Source organism: Apium graveolens, chromosome 7 (assembly GCF_009905375.1).
Source record: "Apium graveolens cultivar Ventura chromosome 7, ASM990537v1, whole genome shotgun sequence".
Taxonomy (NCBI): Eukaryota; Viridiplantae; Streptophyta; class Magnoliopsida; order Apiales; family Apiaceae; genus Apium; species Apium graveolens.
This window is the reverse complement of record NC_133653.1, coordinates 191989894-192012630: the sequence shown is the minus strand read 5'-3', so window position 1 is coordinate 192012630 and position 22737 is coordinate 191989894. Positions and strand designations below refer to the sequence as shown.

At 41.6% G+C, this 22737-nt stretch overlaps 1 protein-coding gene across 1 annotated transcript; it reads right to left on the bottom strand.

The window, feature by feature from the left end:
* Positions 1–8199: 8199 nt before the first annotated feature.
* LOC141674288 (uncharacterized) lies at positions 8200–14601 on the bottom strand. Its single transcript, XM_074481009.1, has 4 exons — positions 14401–14601; positions 11789–12985; positions 11490–11713; positions 8200–8545 (listed from the first exon to the last, which is right to left on the bottom strand). The coding sequence occupies exons 1-4, from the start codon at positions 14599–14601 to the stop codon at positions 8200–8202; spliced, it is 1968 nt and encodes a 655-aa protein (XP_074337110.1).
* Between the last annotated feature and the right edge of the window lie 8136 nt (positions 14602–22737).

Here is a 22737-nt window from a genome sequence, read left to right as displayed (position 1 = left end):
TCAGATTATTGGTAAATATGTACTTCTCTACTCCGATTTAAACATAAAGGCATATTTTCTTTGAATAACATATATTTTATTGTGAATTTTTAGTCGATTAGGGTTTTTAAAGAAGTGATGGTGTTTGGGCGACTTGTTGATGGTGTTTGCTGCGGATTTAGGGTTATGTTCCAAAATGTAATGCTTGTTTAGAGTTGTTTCAAATTTTGTTAATTACCTCGTATTCTCGATTATTAATTAGTGTGTCTTGTTTACTAAATATTGAGTTTACACCGCACATTTACTATGCTAATCCCGTTATTAAGGCTAGCTATGACGTGAATGCTATGTACTTTGTAGAAAGCGTTAATTTTATTAACTCTTCTTATTAGCTAAATAAATGACCAATTGTGTAAGTTGGAGCTAAGGTTTGAAATTATGCTTTGAAGGTTTTGGGAGCACATTGTGCAGGATTGCCGAGAATAGGGAGCTTCCGTTGGGAGCACGCCAAATATCCTTTTGTGATAACAAAAATTAGGCGAACGATTCGTTGTAATTTATTTTATAGAAGATTGTAAACTAGAATGTTATGTACTTGTAGGGCTCATGTTTTTGTTTTATTTCACTCACAAGCCTTGTTAGAATTAACATGTTTTACCTAGTTTTTGTTTTTCTAAAGCAATTCATTAAGAAACATTGGCAGCAGGATGAGGAAAATTTCGAACATCCAATGGTTTCTATTCAAGAGAAGGTAATATTATCTTGATTACTCCTGATTATTTATAATTTTGTTTAATTTTAGTTCTCGCTATTTCTTTATCTTGAACTTTTGGCTGCTGAACTTTAATCTTTATAAAATATATATTCCTTCCTTCAGGTAAATCATTGTACATGAAATTATAAAAAGTCTTTTATTGCTGTTACTGGATGATAATCATAAAAAGATATGCACATTCATTAGTATGGCTGTTGCGTTGTCAGTTGCACAATATGACTGGCCAGACTTACTGCCATTTCTTTTGAAGTTGATAAATGACCAGACTAACTTGAATGTAGGTAAATCTTTTTTACATATGATAAAATAAAAATAAAATTTACTCTCTTTAGTGCCTGTGATGATGCTGAGATACCCATACTTTAATTTGGTATACAGTAATAATGTCCTTTCCTCTTTTTATTTTGACGCCTCTGTTTTGCCTGCTTCTTGCCCTTCTCCATATTAAAAGCCTTTTTTTTGTTATTATTGTCCTTGCAAGAAATCTTAAAGTAAGTAATTTTTGATCACATATTTGTTTGCCTAGTAGAATGTGAAAACTATAGATGCATGCTTCCAGCATTGTTCTTTCTTACTGGATCAGAGACCTCCTTTAAAAACATTAAAAATTATATAAACTAGATCAGAAATCAGCTGCCACCATAGATTTTATATCTGGTACTAGTGTTCGAATTACTAGTTCTGCTGGTGGAGATACATAGTACTGTATAAACGACAATTATATACTGACTGTGAGGTATAAGGTTGCTATATAAATCGCAGAGGCCATTGGGTACTTACATAATGGAAGTGATAGATGTGTATTTCATAGAGACATTAAGCCCTCAAACATTCTTCTCTCTTCGAATAAAAATCCCAAGGTGAGAGATGAGCTTTGTTTAGTAAAATTCTTACATTGTAGTTAATATTGATTTCATAGAAGGAACAAATTAGATGATTGATTAAAATGTTAATCTTACTACTTTAAATGATTCTGCAGTTGTGTGACTTTGGATTATCTACATGGACTGAAGCACATTCTGTCCCTTTTCTTTGCAAAACTATTAAATAAACATTTGGGTATTGATCTCACGTAGTCAAATGTAAGCCCGTCAATGGAGGCTCTGGTTTTTTGTCCTGACTAATATCATCCACAATAGATGTCTTAAATCCATTTTTAAGAAATGTTTTCTAAATTTATGAGCCAGCTGGGAGGTAAGTCTAAGATTCTTTAAAGGTGTAAAAATTATTTGTTAACATATTTTGGTTTTAATTGCAGATGGACTGTTTTTTTTAAAGTTATTATGGAGGTAGCTTGGACTTTAATTCACGGTGAACCATTCATGCCTTTATATAACTAATTTCCTAAATGACAAAGTGACTATTCTATTTTTATTGTGAAGCTTACAGTATGTTCCTTGGTGTATTCTGAGATATGTCAAGATCGCAGCTCTGTTACATGACAAAACTGTACAGGAAGTTGCTTTGAGGTGTAGATGGATGACGGTGAGATCCTAACTTAATTAATTATTTAATTTGGGAACTTTTGTTTCATTGCCGCAGGCATACTAGTAATTACAATCTTTTTGTGAGTTGTAATTATTTCATAGCTACCGGGGGTCGGGTTCTTGGTGTCACTGCCTAGTCATTTTGTATAATTTCATATCCAAGGATAGTCGAAGAGTAGTTTTTTCCTATCCAAGGATAACTTGGATGTTATGTTATGGTACTTTGGTCGTCGTTGGCGTTGGGGATGGTTTGGAGAATTTACTGTTATGTAGATGTTTGGTTTGCAGAGCTGAGACTCTTATGTATGCAACTTTGATATTTTTGTTAATTATGGATTGTTCTCAAAACATACTTTATATTTCAAAAATATTTAAAATAAATGTTACACTTGCTTGTTCTGGTGTAATATTTGTTTACATATAATGTTATATTACAATTTTACTAGTGTTACAATAGATAAAAAGGATGTTATAATACACATATTCCAGTGGTGTTTATCTATTGTTACAATAGGCAATGTGGGACCCACATGTGGGGTCCCACGTGGGCCCACTGGTGGGGCCCCGTGGCACCAGTGGTTCCACTTATGCAATCTTGATCAAGTTACTGTATCATTCATTTTGCGTTATATTTGGGTCTTTTAGTGTTATAGTAGTTGCCTATTGTAACGTTTTCTTCTCTGTTATAATAGATCAGTGATGTGTTACATTAGGGCGTCCATTGTAATGGTCGTATACGTAACGCTCCTTCGTGTTACAACAGACTTAATGTAACATTTTTTGGGCCTATTGTAACACCATTTAGGCATTACAATAGCCCAGTTATGGCGTACTGGAAGAAAACCCGTAGTTATATAACCTCATTATATCAATCAAATTCAAGTAATTAAATTTAGTTTGTTTTGAATTTTGTTTTATCCAGGATTTAATATTATTTTATTTGAAACTGAATGAGTAGTATATTATTTTTTAGCACGACGTCATTATATTAACCAACAAATTATCTTTCAATTTTAATTTTCTTTTAGGCTAGTTTAATAGTATAATTTTTTAAGCACGTGAGTAGCATTTATTATATTATTTTAAACTGATGTAAATTATATTTAATTTTTAATTTTTATTTCAGACCGTATCAATATCTGACAGCTCTTAATTTATCGATCAAGGTATTTGTTCGGTTTTTAAATTATAGATGACTAGATTATTAACAAAATTTTAATATTTTTTTTATTTAATAGCATAGATAGATATAAATTAATTTATTGAAGTTAATTATAAGTAAAAGAGAATTATATATTTAACATTTTTTTTTGATAATTAGGCGTGCTTTACTTAAACATTTCACGTAATACAATTACTGCAGATAAAAACGATATTTGGTTGATGATTAATGTACCCGATTAATAGAAATCCAAATCTTAAAGCCGATAGTGTTTAGATTATTAATTTAGTAATGGAGAATCCATATCTTTTAGGTTTCCATTTCATTCATATTGGCCTCCATTCCATTCAGGATTCTTATTTCTACGGCGATGTCCCCAAGGAGTATCGACGAAAGCATATAAACAACCTCCATTCCATTCAGGATTCTTATTTCTACGGCGATGTCCCCAAGGAGTATCGACGAAAGCATATAAACAATTCTAGAATTAAAAGATACACCAAAATCCTTTATCTTCTTTGCGTTACTAGGATGAGCTTGTTCACTTGCCCCCTCAATTTGCATCTTCTTAATCCCAAGCCCCCTCAATTTGCATCTTCTTAATCCCAAACTGACTGCTCGAAAATGGCCCAGTTTAAGAGAACTTCCTCAACATCCTTGCCATCATCCCATCCTTGCCGTCAATAACATCTTTAATTATTTCCTTTTTCACATCCATCTCTACTTCATCAAAGTATTCATCCACAGAGACTAAAACCCCACTATCAAGCAATTTAATTGCTTCCTGAGTAAGTAACCCATACTTAACAAACCTTGATAAACCTTTTACTCTCCTCAATGAGGTCTTCTACCCTCTTTCCCAGCAAAATCATCCTTTGATTTATCCACACCCACAATATCATCCATCAACACATCATTATCCGGCATCACATTGTTAGTATTCACCATGTTTATAAACATTACGAGGAAGTGCTTCATCATCATTAAGCATCACACTGAAATTGAAAGTGATATTAATGTTAACAGTAGGGAGAGAAGAATATACATGAGCATTATCATTCAAAGGAAGAGAGTGAGGAGGGCGAATAGGCTGAACCTAAGGCCTATAAGGGACAATAGCATTGGCTGCATCACGGGGTCCTGTAGCAAAGGAGCTTGAGGATTGTAAATAACAATTTCATTATCAACAGCAATGTTATTACCTTCCTCCACGACTTCATTGAAATTTGTCTCTTTCACTGCCAACGGAGAAGGCGGAGGAGATGTATCAACAACTTCACCGAGCCCAAAATTATCTTGAACCTCAAACGGGATAAAGAGGCCCCTGTCTCTGTCCAAATAGGATTTGTCACCTTTAACTATGCTGTCAAACTTTATGAGCCTCAAACTATGTAACAGCTCACTAACTATCACTGTTTTTTGCATTTACTGGAAAGCAAATGACCGGAATTTCAAGTCCACAAAAACAACAAATTATGTTATACAAATTTCTGGCAGAATGCATCCCCAACAAGATTACTGAAGCAAATATTACATCAATAACTAAATAGAAACTTAGAGACATATTCTAAAACATTCATAGATAACCTTAAATAATTTTGGAATGTTCAACATGGATCATAAACAAACATTGCAACCATAACAAATTTCGTCTTCAAAGTAAGAAACTACTTCTTAATTTGTAATTTTTTTTTTCTTTTTTTAAAACTATAAGCCCGGCGAAGCAGGCTACAATACTAGTACCATATAATGCCATCTACTCCGTAGTACCATTTCTTAGAAATGGGATTATCGAAGACCTCCACTGAGAGATCTTCCACAGTCATCTTGAAGTATTTGGTTCTCGTGTCGCCTTACAGCAAGTCTAACAGTATGCTAACTCAATCCTTAAATATAAAATATAAAAATTAGCTCTTAGTAAGTTAAGACACGGAAAAGTATGTTTTTCTCCGACAATACACCTTAAACTTGTTCCTTATAAAATATTTTACTATTAAAAGTACATTGAATCAATTAAAATATAATGTAAAAAAGAGAGAAATAGATAGTGGTCCCCATAATATATTATAAAATAATGGTTAGAGGATCCTTAAAAAGATGGTGCTAGTTCTTAAAAATAAAGAGTGAACGGATGATTTTAGTGATTTAAGAAATCACTGAGAGACTGTTGGAGGTCCTCATTCCTTAAATTCCAACTTAAGAGTTTGGAAAGTAGTCTGTTGAACTTAAAGAGCTTAAATTCCAACTTATAGTATCACCAACCTGCCTATTTGTAGTTTAAATATGGATTTTGAACCTACCCATCTCTTGACAGTCAACGCTTTATTCTCAATAGGTCCCATTCCTCCCCATAACATTCTACCTTCAGTATCTCTGAGTATAACCCCAACTCCATCAATGTTGCCACAGGGAAGCGGAAGCTGAGATGATACGAAGTGAGCACTGATTTTTTTACGAACCATTCATCCGGAGTTGCCCAGACAATGTCCATTATACTAGAAAAGAAACTGGAAGAAAACGATGGCTCGAGAGATTACTGGAAAGAAGTAAGAGGGCAGGAGATGCATAAAGTCCTTTTAAAAGGGACTCCTGAGCTTAAAACCCATGTAGAGAGCCAAGAGACTCATCGGTTTCAGCACAGAAAATCTAAGAAATAGGAGAATTACTAATGCAACACTCCATCCAAGGCGTCACAAACCATGAACATAAAAAACTGACTTTCCGCTTTCCTCCGATTTTTAAAAATTGAAATTAAAACAAAAGCCTATTCCTTTCCTCCTGTATATCTTGTTTGATAGAATGACATGTATAACAAAGACTAATGCTTGAACTTCAGCATGTAATGCACTGAGTGCTTCACATGGCCCTGAGAAAGTGAAAATGAGGCCATTACGACCCCAAGCATCCACTGCTCCAACAGTATCATGTCTCATACGAACTGAATTCTAAAACTCTAACATCGTTTTGTACGAGTAAACTTTGATTACTGCAAGTGGGTTCACATTCCAAAGAGGATCTGAACTGAAAGAAATAATGTTAGCAGCCTTCACTGATTGATACGAGAAAAGATAAGGTGTGTTGGAGCATCTCTGGATATTCAACTTCCCTTGAAAGACACTTCATTTCGTGCAAGCCAGATCCTCCAACAAGTTGCTGCAGCAACTATTCCCCATACCTTTTGCACCGAGGTGTCTGATTGTACCTTCAGAATTAAGAGCAGGTAGAAATGACTGTGAGAAGAAATACTTTTACTGTAACACCACCAAGAACCAATAATGTTCCATGCCCATCTAGCGAAAACACATTCCCAGAACACATGACGTAAAGTTTCTTCGGAGGAATTACACCATTAGCAGATCGATTCAATACTCAAAATTCTGCTATTCAGAAATTTCCTTGTTGGCAAAACATTTCATTGAACTTTCCGTAGAAATATTTTAATTTTTGGTGGCACTTTGAGGTTCCAAATATGAATCCAAGAACTTGAGTAATTAGTTCCCCGCCTCCTTGTCTCCATGAGACAATCAATAAAACTTTTGGCTGAGAGTTTCCCATTATTTGGTTTCCAAGACAAAATGTCCGCCTCCTGATCCAGAACAATTGAATCAAGAATGCTGCTTAACTGAGACACATTATCACACTCTCTTGAAGATATGTGTCTATTCCATAATCTGTTTCCACTAGACTCCTGTTCATGCCACTTTTGAAGAACTGAATTTACTGAACAGTGCTTCAAGGCCGAGGCCCTGTAGAGCAATGGAAATACTTTTGACAGAGGTCCCAGGTGATGCCAACAATCCTCCCAAAAGTAAATAGTTCTCCCATTCTTCAGGCTCCATACAAAGTTTTCATGCGAGAGGATATTACTTACCACACTTTTTATTATATGAGAACATGACTGTGCTGGTAACAAAGAATCAAGATCATAGTTAATAACGTTCCCATTCTTATGAACTAACAGTTTATTCCACATCTTAACCCTTTCCAGATAACACCTCCACCACCATTTAGCTAGCAAAACCACATTTTTTCGGGAAAAAATCAGCTTAAACCCAGCTTAAAAACCCAGAACTAGATCACCCAGCTTAAAAACTCTGTCCCGGCTGCTCCTATTCAGGAAATTTTTAAAAATGATAAAAACGAGCTCCTCTGATTGCCCATGGATCAATTAATTTAACACCACAATATTCAATGCTGAGAATCTGATTGGAGTTTTTACGATGCTGAATTGCTCTATGGAAGAACTTTGTATTTCTCCCCCCCCCCTTGAGACTCTTGTTAACCCTGCCTTCTGACACAACATACTAGATTTAATCTTATAAATATTATCTAGCATGCTTTTGATGTCTAGTTTATGAATGTACTCTAGGTTTGCCCTATCAGCATCTTCTTGCTCCCTTTCAGTCTGGACAATTCTTGAATCAATATAACCCAATATGTTGTAAATCTACTTCTTTGCACAACCCTTAATTTCTTTAACTTTACCCCCCAGACTGCACACATTTGAATCCTCCTAGGTTCTTACCAATCTAGATACAAGATCTTCATCTTCTAACCAACACTTGAAGAACTTGAAAGGCCTTGGTCCCCAGTTCTCTTTGGAGCATTGAAGAAACAAAGCTTCGTGATCTGAGTTACTTCTACTCGAAACTGTAAGAGTCCAATTCCCTATAGAGTTCCACTACTGGTTTACTAGAGCTCTGTCAAGCCTGCTTTTCTTGTTTGCTGGTCCATACAAGGTGAAATTGGAGTTAATCATAGGAAAATCAATCAAGCCACAACCATATATGAATTGATTAAAAAAGGTTGGAATCCCAATCTCTATAATACAAATTCTCCCTCCCCGCTTTGTTAAGTACACAATTGAAATCTTCAATAACCACAATATTAAAACCTTTAAACTCAAGAATTAGCTGCCAGATGTCATTCCACAATAAAGATTTGCTGGAGGAACTGTGAGGTGCATATACATTAATGCAAGCAAACGGGAGATTAGAACATTTGCAGGAGCCTTTAACCAGGATCCAATTATCCCAACGAGTCACAGAATGTGATTCAACAAACTCTTTCTTCCACACAGTGAGTAGCCCGCCAGAAAAACCTCTTGGCTTCATCTCTGCCCAACCCACATTCAACCCATACCTAGAGGAGAAATTGCAAAACCATTCAACTTGGCATACTTTGATTCTTGAATACACAGAAAAGTCGCCTTGTATTCAGCCACAACTAACTTTATATTAAAGCGAGTAATGTCATTTGAAGCATGCCTAACATTCCAACTCGTAATAATTTGTCTATCCATAGAGACACAAAACAAGTGTGAAGGGATAACACTGCCAATTATATTAGAGAACAAGGTTTTTCTTGATCAGCCTCAAGGAGGGGTCCTTGTCATGAATGGGAATAAGGCCAATCTTCATCCCTGTATTTAAAGTTGCTTGTGCTTCATCCACCACAACAGGTGTGATTTCCATTTACAAATTAGAAGCTTCTAACGGTCTCATCCTTCCTCTTTTGGAAGTTTCCTTATTATTTTGTTTCTTCCTTGGTCTACCCCTATTGTTTTTTACCCTCAACCCTTCAATATCAAGCGACAATTGTATTGCATCAGTATCCATCACTCCTTCATTTTCAGTGATATTTCTTGTTTATCATCTTCATTTTCTCAGAGAACCCCTCGAATCCTTCTCATGTTGAATTTCCTGTGAATTATCCTCCCTTCCTTTAGTTGCTTCTGAAGTGTCTTTTACCAAAAGTAAAATGTATTTCTCAATTACAAAATTAATTCCACCTGGTACACACTGTTGATCAACTTCAGAGTTATGCCTTATTGGAGATTGGGAGGACTAATGGTGCTCACTATTCTTACATGAGACTCAAATCCAGAACTATTTACGCAGTTTCCTGCAAAGTCTCCATCTGCATATAATGGATCTAGTCCAGAATTCCTTTCCTGCAACTTTATAAGTTTCAACCAACATTTTTGGTGAATTGTAATTGCCTTGATCATCAACTGTTGGAGCATATTGAACAATATTACACATGCTTGCATTCAAGAGATTGAAGTTTGATTCAGACCACGCTACCAATGGCAATCCCACGCATTCAATCCAAGTTTATCCAAGTAATCTTCTTAATTTTGTCAAATGAAATTAGGAGAAAATCTTAATCAACTTCAATAGGCCACAAGTCAAAATTTCTTTGTAGCCCAAACATTCCAATAGGAAACTAACCGCCTCCGCACTTTCAGCTTTAACCGTAATTATGTTAAGGTTCATTTCTAGTTCCTTCATAAAAGCTTGGATCATTAATTTTATCATTACTCCTTTTTAATGAATCATTTGTACTCTTTTCAACACTCTCAACCTTCGAAAAGCTACGAGATTTGCCCCCAAGTATGGGACTTTTGGGGGTAGATTGCGACTTTGATCCATTTCCACCTCCAATCTTCTTGTTCGATTTTTCCACGGATAAAAAGACTTTCCTCCCCATGAACATTTTACCATTAAAATCACTAATTAATTTATGCGCCTTCCAGAAAATTAAATGTTTTAATAAAATCATACCTTTTGTTCCTCATATCCTTTGCTTTTGGTAAAATTATATCTCTAATTCGTAGCTGAGACATTCTTAACCCGAATACTTGCCTCCTTATAACCCCAACTCCCCCAATGATTCATCCTTATAAGATGATTGAGCTTTAACTACAGAGCTCAAAGATTCTAGATGTATCTGCTCCAAATCTTTAAAATCGCCAAACTTTTAATATTAAAACAAGAGTATTCGGGGAGTAATTTAAGGCCAAACTTAAATTACTATCAATCAATCAATCGTACCCAATAATACCGCCTATGGAAGTGTCTGTGAGGGTATATTGTACGCAGCCTTATCCTCATTCCAAAGAATGAAAAGACTGTTTCCTCAAAAGACCCCCGGCTTGTGTGTATGTACAAATATGTGAGTCCTAGGTAAGCAATTATCCATAAACATAAGTACGGTAAGCGAGACAACGATAAACAATGATACAATACCTCAGCCCATGACCTTCTTCACATGGAGCCCCTTCTATTTCTCCTACTGCACTCCTTTTGATGCCTCAAACGCCATATTTCCCTTAGAGATCACTCTCCAAACTAAATATTTGAAGTACCCCAAACATGTCCAAAAAAACTAAAACAACACACAATTCATCTACCATATCATGTAATTAGTCATATGGCTTTAAAAAGCGACATTGTAGCACCTACACGAGCAACTAAGACTATTAATAACTATGAGAATAAACTACCAAACTTATTAAGTATAAGTACTAGACAAATAAAATTATTACTAGCTACCAAAAAGTGCACTAAATTACAAACTACACATGTAAACTACGAAAGTCCAAACTAATCTGCCACCCTTATCCTCCTGCGCCAAGATCTCCTATCTGAGGTCATGTCAGCACTGAGGTTTAGGGCCCTTAAGTCGAGCGTGAGTAGATCAGTCCAAGTCCTCCTTGGCCTCCCTCTCCTTCTCGATCCTGATACCACTAAATCCTCCACCCTGTGCACTGGAGCATCTACCCTTCTTCGCCTAATATGCCCAAACCAACGCAGTTGACCTTCCCTCACTTATTCTGCAATAGGCGCAACTCGTAATTTATTCCTGAAAAAACCATTTGACAATCTATCCAACATGGTACGTCCACAAATCCACCTTAACATTCTCATTTCCGCCACCTCTAACCTACACTCATGAGCCTTTTTCAATGCCCAGTACTCCGACCCGTATAACAAGGCCGGTCTGATCGCTACCTTATAAAATTTTCCTTTTACTCCGAAAGGAACCCTCCTATCACACAATACTCCTGTAGCAGCCCTCCATTTTAGCCATCCTGATTTGATACGATGTGTAACATCCACATCTATCCCCCCTTCCTTATGCAAAACGGAACCCAAATACCTGAAATTATCTTTGGGGGGGCAATACTTGATCGACCATCAGAACATCCACCCCCTCATTATCCGGTAGATTACTAAAGTTACACAACAAATATTCCGTCTTAGACCGACTAACCCGCGATCCATTAGACTCCAATATATACCTCCATCGCTCTAATGTTACATTAACTGCAACCCTTGTCTCCTTAATTATGACTATATCATCCGCGAATAACATACACCAAGGTACACTATTCTGAATACCCCTAGTTAGAACATCCATTATAACTGCGAAAAGAAATGGGCTTAGCGATGATCCTTGGTGAAGTCCTATTCCTACCGGAAAATAATGAGTATCCCCAACCGGTGTTCGAACACACGTCCTTACCTGAAAATACATTTCTTGTATCGCCCTCAAATATATCCATGGCACCCCTTTAGCCACCAAACTTTCTCAAATTACCTCACGCGGAACACTATCATATGCTTTCTCCAAATCTATGAACACCAAGTGTAAGTCTTTACTATGTACACGATATTTCTCCATCAACTGTCTAAGAAGGTGAATTGCTTCCAAGGTCGACCTGCCTGGCATAAAGCTAAATTGATTTTCTGACACTTCCACCTTACTTCTTAACCTAGTTTCAATCACTCTTTCCCATAATTTCATAGTATGACTTAAAAGTTTAATACCACGATAATTGCTACAATCCTGTGCATCTCCCTTATTTTTATAGATCGGCACTACCATGTTAAGCCTCCATTCTTGCGGTATGTCACTAGTCCGAAGTATATTGTCGAATAACCTCATTAGCCATTGCTCTCCCTCGTCACCCAAACACAACCATACCTCTATAGGTATTTGATCCGACCCTGTAGCTTTACCTCTCCCCATCTTATGTAATGCTCCCTTAACTTCGGCTCTGCTCATAGAAGGCTGAACACCAAAGTCAAAGTTAGACTCACTATCTGCTCCTATCTCCCTAACACTGATTCTCTCCTCATTAAATAACTCCCTGAAATAGTTATGCCATCTATTCCGAATATCCTTATCCTTCACTAGCACATGTCCATTAACATCCTTTATAAACTTAACAAAACCTAAATCTCTCCTCCTCATTTCTCTAACCTTCTCCACCTGAACCTTTCTTGAGGTAACCCCTAACATATCTGTAGCTACATTTCTGATTGTACAGGCCAATCGATTCCACATTCTATTAACATCCTCATCATAAAATCTATCTCTTGCCAAACCAATCCTTTCTTTACAAATACCTACTTTGTCTCCCTTTAGATTTTTCCATAAAATGTTCGGTGTCACCTCTCTATTAACTTGTACTACTCTTTTCCTTATACATATATCCATTACCAATAAACGATGTTGAGTAGTACATGCCTCACCCGAGAATACTTTACAATCTTTACAATCCATGTTGCCTTTTATCATAAGAAGATAATCGATTTGTGAGTTATAACCTCCACTCCTAAAAGTAATCAGATGATCATCCCTTTTTTTTAAACAAGAATTAACAATCATTAATTCATGTGCCAATGCAAACTCCAAAAGATCCCACCCACTCATGTTCCTCGACCCAAAACCAAAACCCCCATGAATGCCTACATAACCATCCGATTGTTCGCCAATATGACCATTAAACTCCTACAAGATCTCAGTCGCAGATCATTTTCAGAGAAGAATTTATAGGCGGTTCTGGTGTGCAAGAAACCTATTCGATATTTTGTCTCAAAGAATTAGGGGTTTGAATTGAGGCACACAACATGTTCGATATTTTATCTCAGAGAAGCATGGGTTTTGAATTGGGGCACGCAACCTGTTCGATATTTTGTCTCAGAAAATCAGGGATTTGAATTGGGGCTTTTTCAGAATTAGGATACTGGCGGGAAAGATTGAGATTGGGGTATCGAAATGAGTGCAATATGAGAAATAGAAGGGTCTTACGACAACTAATTTTTGCTGATGTGAATAGGTAAATCCCATGTGAATTTAAGGCCAAACTTTTATATTTTATTCTTTCTATTATAATAATTTATTAATTATTTTTGCTAAAAGAGTATGTATGTCTAAATAAGTATAGCCTCAAATATCTTTAATATTATATAATATTTTTTGAGATTTATTTTAAATTGAAATTTTAAGATATGAATTTATCATTTAAAATATTTAATAATATGATTGATGATAATTATAAATATACACAGATGTATATCATAATGATGTCTTTGAAATAAGATGTATTTTATAAAAAATAATATTAGAGATATAATTTAATTTATGTTTATGTATGTGTTATAGGGAGAATTTCGTATAACAATGTTGTGGAGGTTAACGGGTGGAACAAAGATCAAGGACGGTGTTTGAGGACGGAGGAAGGTTGTTTGGTGGTGGCTGAGCTTGTATGTGGACTCCTTAAGAAAGAATAGGATTTGTTATTCTCTGTCAAGTGTCGACTCATGTCTCATACAAGTGCCTACGTACCCTATTTATAGGGATCAAGCCTCACGTAGTTCTTGGGGAACAAATCACGTAGGTTAGGGTTAGGGTTCTCCAACCCGTGCAGCCCAAGCCCACGATAAAGTCAGGCCTTCAGCCAATTAGTCACGTAAATCTCGACCGGTTCCACACGCTTCCTATAATCTCACGGCATCTCCGTATTTCTTCCCATAATTATAGCAATAACCCATGTCGGCCCCGAAATTTACGAGCAACTCAGTCATCTATGAGCCACTTTCCATGTCGAACACAAAATCCTCTAATGCGGGCCGACCTGGCGGCCTCGGCCCGCACCGCCTTCCTTTTTAACCAATAAATACAATGTTAACTTTGATTTCATAAGATGTGGGCTCATGGGCCCATCCCGCGTGTGGGCACCTGAGCCCAGCCCGCGTGTGGGCAACCGAGCCCAGCTCGCGTGAAGTCATCTGAGCCCACCTCGCGTGCTATCACCTGAGCCCAGCTCGCGTGAAGTCATCTGAGCCCACCTCGCGTACTATCACCTGAGCCCAGCTCGCGTGAAGTCATCTGAGCGCACCTCGCGTGTGGAAACCTAAGCCCACCTCGCATATGAGAGCCCAGATGGCAAATGTGAGCCCAGCTCGCATATGAGAGCCCAACTCACTTGTCATGAGCCCAGCTCTCATGTGGTCACGTGAGCCCAGCCCACATGTGCTAGCCCAAGTCTTATTAATCCATGGTTCTAGCCCACACACGAGAGCCCAGCTTCTCAATGCACCTATAGGGACCTGTTTAGGGCCCATGGCCGAAAGCGGGCATAACAACTACCCCCCAAAATTCCTGGTCGCATTTTTGAGGCTAGGAATTTTCTAGTTTTTTTATGACCTCGCAGGTGCGAGTCCACCAGGCCGCACCAAAATGCCTTGCGTGCCTCGCCTCGCATGCCTTTCATTTTAGCATTCATTTTGACAGCCGTTGGACAGCTGGCGTGGGGATCCGTGTCGTTATCTAAGATGGTGACACGCGTCACTTCCCCTTTCTCTCTCCAATCCCCTATAAATATGTGCGATTTGAATTCATTTCTCACATTTCCAAAAACACTTCCTGAATTGCTGCTCAATTTGCTCAAGGATCTACCACGGCGAAGATTATCATCTCAACAAGAACCGTCTACCGGCGGCGATATTCTCCGGGACCAGATTCATCAGGATCTTCATACACCTCTCCCACAGGTACTCTTCGATTCGAGCCCATTTTTTATTCATGCTTATTCACGTACACCATGCGAGCACACACCACCTGTTCGATGCGAGTTCACACACAACCACAACGCGCGATGCGAGCCCTTTCGCTCGTTTAGATACTTAGGTGCGATCCCGTTTGAGATGTGAGGACACTTAGGTGCGATCCCATACTTGTTTTTTGTTTTCTTTTTAGGGCCACACACTAATTTTCACCATCTTTTACAGATGTCGAGTGCGTCTTCAGCCCGCTCCTATGGATCGTCTCGCTCTTCCTCGAGCCCGGCTCGCACCTCTGCTAGCCCGGCTTGCTCTTCAGCTACTCCATCTCCATTAAACCAATACCCTCCCGAGCAGCGAGGCTCAAAGGACTTCCAACGCGAGCTGACCTCTCTTTCTGGTCGTCTTAGCCAACCCATCTCTCCTGGCTCAGCTATCACCCCTCAAGGGGCTTTGAACATTGCCAGAGTTGAGAACTCGATGCGAGCAGCTGGATCCGGCTCGCTTGATATTCACCTCGACCCGAACCCTGAGGATTTTACCAGGGAGAAGAATATATATGATTGGAGAAATAGGCCCGTGGACCTCTCTCATATTCCAGCCTCCCTTGGGGTAGAAGAGCTACTAAACCGCGAGCCTGCTCCCTTGGATAAAGACCGAGCTGAGGAGATTTTAAGAGAAATGGCTGAAGAGAGGACAGCCCGTCTGAGGCAAGCAGCAGCTAATCACCTCGACCCCATTCACCTTGACTCAGAATCAACTGACAGCGACCTGGGGAGTGCATACTATGACACCAGGAAGAAAGGAAAAGAGCCCGTAGCTGCTGAATATCCCATCCTGGGACTCGAGGGTGAAGAGGACGGCTCGCATTGGTCCTATGACTCTCCTTAGAGTGAGGAGGTGGCAGATGTTACAAGTCAGTACAAGATTTGTAACTATAACTATGCCCCCGTGGCCTCTCCTGAGCCTTATGTGCCTCCTGCCCAGCCCGAGCTCGAGGGTGAGATTGTTTTCAAAAGGCAGATCATTCCTGATGGGGAGGAGAGCTCAACTGCAAACGAGGAGGTTAAGGTGCTCGCTTGCCGCGACCTGCCTACCTCGCTGACTCAGAAACATCTGGCCGAGCACATTGAGTAGTTTCAGCTCGAGGGCCATATTGTCTTGCCCCTACCTCATATGAGATGCTATAGATTCAATCACTTGGAAAATGGAGGCAGGGTGCCTCGCATGGTCTTGTCCACTTTCCTATAAGGCTGGGAATCTCCTCTCCTCTTCATCCCTTCATCAAAGATGTTTGCGAGTATTTCCAGCTCGCACCCCTTCAGATCAATCCAAACGGATACCGGGCCGCCCTCGCACTGTACATCATGTACCACAAATGTGGGTACCCTTCTCTAACCGCAAGGCAGCTGGGTTACTTCCTCCATTTGAAGCATTCTCCTAACGACTTTGGGTATTTCTACTTCTCTGTCTGGCCGTGCTTCAACAAGAAGAACCTCATCCACAACGGGCCGAGCAACTCAGGGAAGTGGAAGAGCCCTTACTTCTATATCCACGAGGTGCCTCGAGTCCAGACTCATTTTTATTATAATCCATGTAAGTTTTTTTTTTCTGCCCGCTCTCGTCTCTTCTACCATAGCTCTTTCCTTTTAACAAGAATTTCTTTTATCTCCAGCCACCCCGCCTCGCACTGTCCTTGTGGGACAAGAAAAGATAAACGCGGACAGTCTTCTAAGTCTTCCTAAGGCGGACCGGGACATCCGAAAACTCATAACGACCTCCAATCTGGTCGCATGTGGGTTTTTGAAGGAAGGAGTGAGGCTGACTCCTCAAAAGAAATCTAGGAAGAGAGCCAGAAAGGGTAAGAATATCGGGCCCGCACGTCCGGGCCTGGCTGCTCGCATGCGCGAGCTCGTGTGCTCGCGTGCTCACTTTTCCTGCATGTATCTCACTTCACATCGCACTTTAATTCTCCGTATTTTTCACCTGCTCGCATTACTTCTTTCCTTTGCATCTTGCTGTGACTAATCTATTGCTTTATTGTTTTCTTTTTCAGAAATGGCCATCTCCCCTATCCCCTTCATGGAAGAGGCTGAGCAGGCTGCGGCCTCGGGCCCAGTTCAGCCCGCAGCTGCGAGCACAAGGGCTCGCTCTCAGGCCAATCCTCCGGCCCGCATGACTACTCTCTCCGAGCATCTCAAGGATTCAGGGCCCTCTCCTCGACTAAAGAGGCATAGAGGTAAAGAAGGAAAAACTGGCGAGCCTGAGCCAAAGAAAGCTGCTCCCTCTGATGCTCCTCTTCCCTCCTCTTCTTCTGCCAATATGGTTGCGACCACATTCGGTCGGCTCGCTCAAGGTCACATCAGCGAGCAGGATTTAAAGGATTGGTCTTCCTCTGCTCTCGAGGTTAACCAGGATGCACTCTCCCGAGCCGCGGCCGAAGTATACTATCATCAGTTATCTAAGGCTCGAGAGATGCGAGCCCTCAGCCAGACCAACACAAAGCTCGAGGCTAAAGTCAAGTCCCTTCAGAGTAAGGTCGCTGAGCACAGGCAAGAGAAAGTTACGCTGGTGAACAACTATAATCAGAAGATAGTTAACCTGAACGCTGCTCACGACAAGGCCCTAAGGGAGTAGAAGAGGCTCATGACCTGGCTGCTGAGGCATGTAAGAAGGAGAAGGATGCCCTCGAGGAGAGGGTGCTCGAGCTGGAGGGATCAGTCTCTGCCCTGACCGAGGGCCGTGAGGCCGCCCTCGCTGATGCTAGGAACCTGGGGGCCAGGAATTTTATGAAAGTCTTTATGAAGAAGGTTCCTGACTTCGATTGGGCGGCTCTGGGTGCGAGCACAGCGAGGCATGCTGACAAGTTGAAGCTAGAGATGGAGAGGGATGCCCAAATTGCTGAGGAGGCTCGGCTCGCGGCCGAGAAGGCCCAGGTCGTTGGTGAAAATCGTGAGGGAGCAGAGGCTGATAACCCTTGATGTAATTTTAATTAGAACTAGAATTTTGACTGGGTAAGCGGGCACCCCTCTCGCCTCGCGCTTGTATTTGAAATATTCTGCCTTGGGGCATAACTTATTTAACTTTTGTTTGTATAAAATGTCAAGTCTTTTGTGCCCGCGTATGTCTTTACGGTGCCAGCTGGCTTTCTTTATTTTTTTGTGTTTTCTTACCATGCCTCTACTGACCAAAAGTAATCATAACTCTGGCAGCTTATGGCGAGCGTTACCCCTTCACTGCGAGCCCAAATAACCAGCTCGTGTCATTTGTTCAATCAAACAACCATTGAGAGAGAATGCCAAGTGGAACAAGCTCGCATCAACTCGTAGGTGTTGTAGGTGTGCTCGCACTAGCGAGCCGGCCTAGGAGCTCGCATGTGTCTTCTCCTCGCATCATGCGACTTTGAGTATGTTTGATGGAGGGCTGGGCCCCCTGGGTCGCATTTGTGGTCTTGAGGGTCAGGGTATGAGCTCGCATTGCGGGCCTATACCTCCTTATCCTCATCTTTTATCTACTATATGTTCATATTTGTCTAAGCGGGCCGTGGCCCGGCTCGTTTCATGTTCTTGGCGTCAAGCGGGCCGAGGCCCGGCTTGTTTTAACATGTTAATAAAACAACTGTTCTGTCCTCGCATGGGTTCCCAAGGATGGGGTCCCCTGCTGGGTATTTAATCTATTAACAGAAGTTAAAATATCAAGTGCGCAAATAGAGATCAATCATTTATTCATAGATAATGGGAAATGAAAAGAGTACATGCTTGTGGTCTCAGGAAGATTTAGGAATATTTTAAGATAATACTAAGTCTGGAAAGAATAATATTACTGATAATACTTGCGAAGGTGTTCCGCATTCCAGGCTCTTGGGATCAACTTGCCTTGCATATCATTGAGGTGGTAGGTTCCCTCCCAGAGCACTGACTTTATCTTGTAGGGGCCTTCCCAACTCACTCCAAAGACTCCGTGACTCACCACCTTGGTATTTGGCATGACCCGGCACAGAACCAAATCTCCCACCTTGAAAGTTCGGGCTCGAACCTTACTGTTGTAATGCCTAGCTGTCCTCTGCTGATATGCCGTTATCCTGATCTGAGCCTCTTCTCGAGTTTCTTCGATCATATCCAAATAGAGCCGATGATTGACCTCGTTTGCCTCTGAGTCATAGTTGTCCCTTCGAAAAGATCCTGCTCCCACTTCAACGGGCACCATAGCTTCACACCCATACACCAGAGAAAAAGGGGTCTCTCCAGTTGTGGTTCGGGGTGTAGTGTTGTAAGACCATAGGACCTGGGCGAGCTCTTCTGGCCATGCTCCTTTCTTCTCTTCAAGCTTTGCCTTTAAGGTATGCTTAATGATTTTATTAACAGCCTCTGTCTGCCCGTTACTCTGGGGGTGGCAGACTGTGCTAAAGCTCTTCTGAATCCCCAGCTGCTCACAAAACTCTCGCATCTCCTTGCTATCAAATTGTTTCCCATTGTCAGATATCAGCTTGTAAGGGATGCCATAGCGACATACAATAGCCCTGTATACAAACTCCCTGAGCTTTTTCGCTGTGATAGTGGCTAGGGGCTCGGCCTCTACCCACTTAGTGAAATAGTCTACCACAACCACCGCATACTTGACGCCTCCCCTGGCCTTCGGGAGTTCCCCAATCAGATCAATTCCCCACATGGAGAAGGGCCAGGGGCTCATGAGGGATGTGAGAGAGGTCACGGGGTGGTTGTAATAATTGGCATATCGCTGACACTTGTCACAAGCTCGGGAGAATTCAGAGGCGTCTTTTTTCAGCGTTGGCCAGTAGTAGCCTTGACGGAGGATTTTCTGAGCTAGAGAGCTACCCCCCGAGTGATTGCCACAAATGCCCTCGTGTACTTCCCTTAGGATGTAGTTGCATTCATCCCCGTCTATGCATTTGAGGAGAGGAACACTGAACCCTATTCTGTATAGAATCCCGTCGTATATCACATAGCGGGCTGCTTTGTATTTTATCCTCCTTGCCTCGTTCTTTTCGTCCGAAAGTGAACCTTCTCTTATGTATGCTAGAATAGATGTCATCCACGTGGGGCCGAGCTCATTACTGAGGCTGTCCACCTCGTGCTCGGGCACACTAGGTTGCCTCTGTATATCAAGGGGTACGGTCCCTAGCAAAGTGCTCTCGCGGAGTGAGTCGAGCTTAGCTAGCTCGTCCGCGCCTTCATTCTGCCCACGCGGGATTAGTTCCAGCCTCACCTCGTTGAATCTTGCGATTATCCTCTGTGCGCACTTCAGATAAAGCTCTATTCTCGGCCCCTTAGCTTGATACCCCCCGTTTATCTGATAGACCACAATCATGGAGTCACTAAACACACTCAAATTCTCGACCTTCATTTCCAGAGCTAGCTTGAGACCGTTGATCAGGGCCTCATACTCAGCATCATTGTTGGTTGCATGAAAGGCCAGATGGGTCGCACGTCTGATCTTGTGCGCCTCTGGGCTGATTAGCTCGATTCCAGCTCCTTCTCCATCACCGTTAGAGGCACCATCCACAAATAGGCTCCACCATGGGGCACTATTTTGTCTCTCCAGTCCAACTTCTTCTGTGCTAGGTATAACAACAAGGGCTCCCGGCTCCACTTCTTGAAGTGGGGGAAATTCTAGCACAAAATCGGCCAAGGCTTGACCTTTGATCGCAGTCCTTGGCTTATAATCCACCTCGAATTGGCCGAGCTCAACCGTCCACTTCAACATTCGACCAGAAGACTCTGGTCTATGTATCACTTGTCTGAGGGGGTAGGAGGTTCGCACTTCTATCTTATGTGCCTGAAAATAGGGCCTGAGTTTTCGAGAGGCCAGAATTAGAGCATACGCTAGCTTTTCGAGGCTTGTGTATCGAGTCTCGGCATCGGCTAGCCTTTTACTCACATAATATACCGGGAGCTGGACACCATCCTCCTCTCGGACTAATACTGCACTTATTGCAAAGTCGGAGACGGCCAAGTATAGGATCAAAGTTTCTCCTGCCTTTGGGTTGGACAACATTGGAGGGCTACTGAGATGCTTCTTTATGTTCTGAAAGGCTTCCTCACATTCTTCGGTCCACTTAAAGTTCCTCCCCACTCCTTTGATTGCTTTGAAGAACTCTTGGCATTTATCGGAGGATTTTGAGATGAAGCGGTTTAAGGCAGCCACTCGTCCCGTTAAGCTTTGAACATCCTTCACCCGTCGAGGGGATCTCATCTCGAGTAGGGCTTGTATCTTGGTTGGGTTGGCCTCAGTGCCTCTATGGTTGACAATAAATCCCAAAAACTTCCCTGATTCAATCCCAAACACACATTTCTGGGGGTTGAGCTTCATTCTGTACTCCCTTAGGATCTGGAACATTTCTGCCAGGTGGCGGACATGATCCCTCGCTTCTTTCGATTTCACCAGCATGTCGTCTATATAGGCCTCCATAGTCTTCCCCAATTGATGTTTGAACATCTTATTCACCAGCCTCTGATAGGTTACCCCCGCATTAAGGAGCCCGAAGGGCATCCCGATGTAACAGTAAAGGCCCCGATCAGTAATAAAGGAGGTGTGCTCCTGATCTGGCCCATACATGGGGATTTGGTTATATCCCGAATAAGCATCCATAAAACTAAGCAATGCGTGCCCAGCCGTGGAATCAACCAGCTGGTCGATTCGGGGTAGAGGAAACCTGTCCTTCGGACAAGCTTTGTTCAGGTCGGTGAAGTCTACACATGTCCTCCACTTGCCATTGGGCTTCTTGACAAGCACGGGGTTGGCCAGCCACATGGGGTAGAAGGCTTCTCTCACAAGTCCTGCCTCCATTAATCTATCCACTTCTTCTCTGAGGGCCTCTGCCCTCTCTCCACTAATCGGCCGTCTCTTTTGCCTAACCCCCTTCTTTTTCGGGTCCAAGTTGAGCCGGTGGCACATGACATTTGGGTCAATCCCTATCATATCAGAGTGTGACCATGCAAAGACATCCAAATTCTCCCTTAGGAAGCGGGCTAGATCCTCTCTCAAGTCAGGACTTAGGTTAGAGCCTATTCTGAGTACCTTGGAGGGATCATTTGGGTCTACCAAGATCGGGATTGTGTCCTCTACGGCCCCGGCCCTCTCGACCATTGGGGGCATTCTCGGGTCTAAATCTGCTCGAGCCTCGCTAGTTTTTTCCATTTCCGTGATTGCCAAACCTTCCGCATCCTTGAGCTCGGTCTGGTGAGCTTGGGCCGGATTTATCAAGCATTCAGAGGTTGCAGTTACAGTTCGAGTGATTCCGTCGGGTGGGTCCATAGTGATTGTTGTTTCTTTGTGTGCCCACTTCCCTCTCCTAAGTCTTGCAGCGATTTGTTCTGGGCTCTCTTCTTCATCACTTGCTTCCTCTACAATCCCCTCTTGTATCAACATGATGGGCTGAGAGGCTTCCATTAGTAAGGCCCCTGGGCGTGGTTCCACATGAATTCCCATATGCTCGAAGTAGTTCTCGGGCAACTCCTCAATTGAAATCAAATTACAAGTCTCGTGGCCCTCGGGACGTATTCTTTTCCTGCCCTCTACCTCTTCCATGGGGACGTCGCACTCACCTGCTTCAGCTATCTCCCTTGAGGCATTTCTTGACTCGACCGCCTTGAGTGCCTGGTTGTAGCAGACCCTGGATTCGTATTGACAGCTCTTCAAGATGCCTACCCCCGTGGGGGTTGGGAATTTTATCGTCAT

What these genes read in the sequence shown, in the direction of transcription:
- LOC141674288 (XM_074481009.1), bottom strand. Translation starts at nt 14,601, where the DNA reads ATGGGCCCTAAACAGGTCCCTATAGGTGCATTGAGAAGCTGGGCTCTC. An exon ending in TCTGGGCTCTCATATGCGAG is followed by an intron (nt 12,986 to 14,400) that starts GTGGGCTTAGGT and finishes GAGATCTTGTAG; the next exon opens with GAGTTTAATGGTCATATTGG. An exon ending in GTAACATTAGAGCGATGGAG is followed by an intron (nt 8,546 to 11,489) that starts GTATATATTGGA and finishes TTTCTCCTCTAG; the next exon opens with GTATGGGTTGAATGTGGGTT.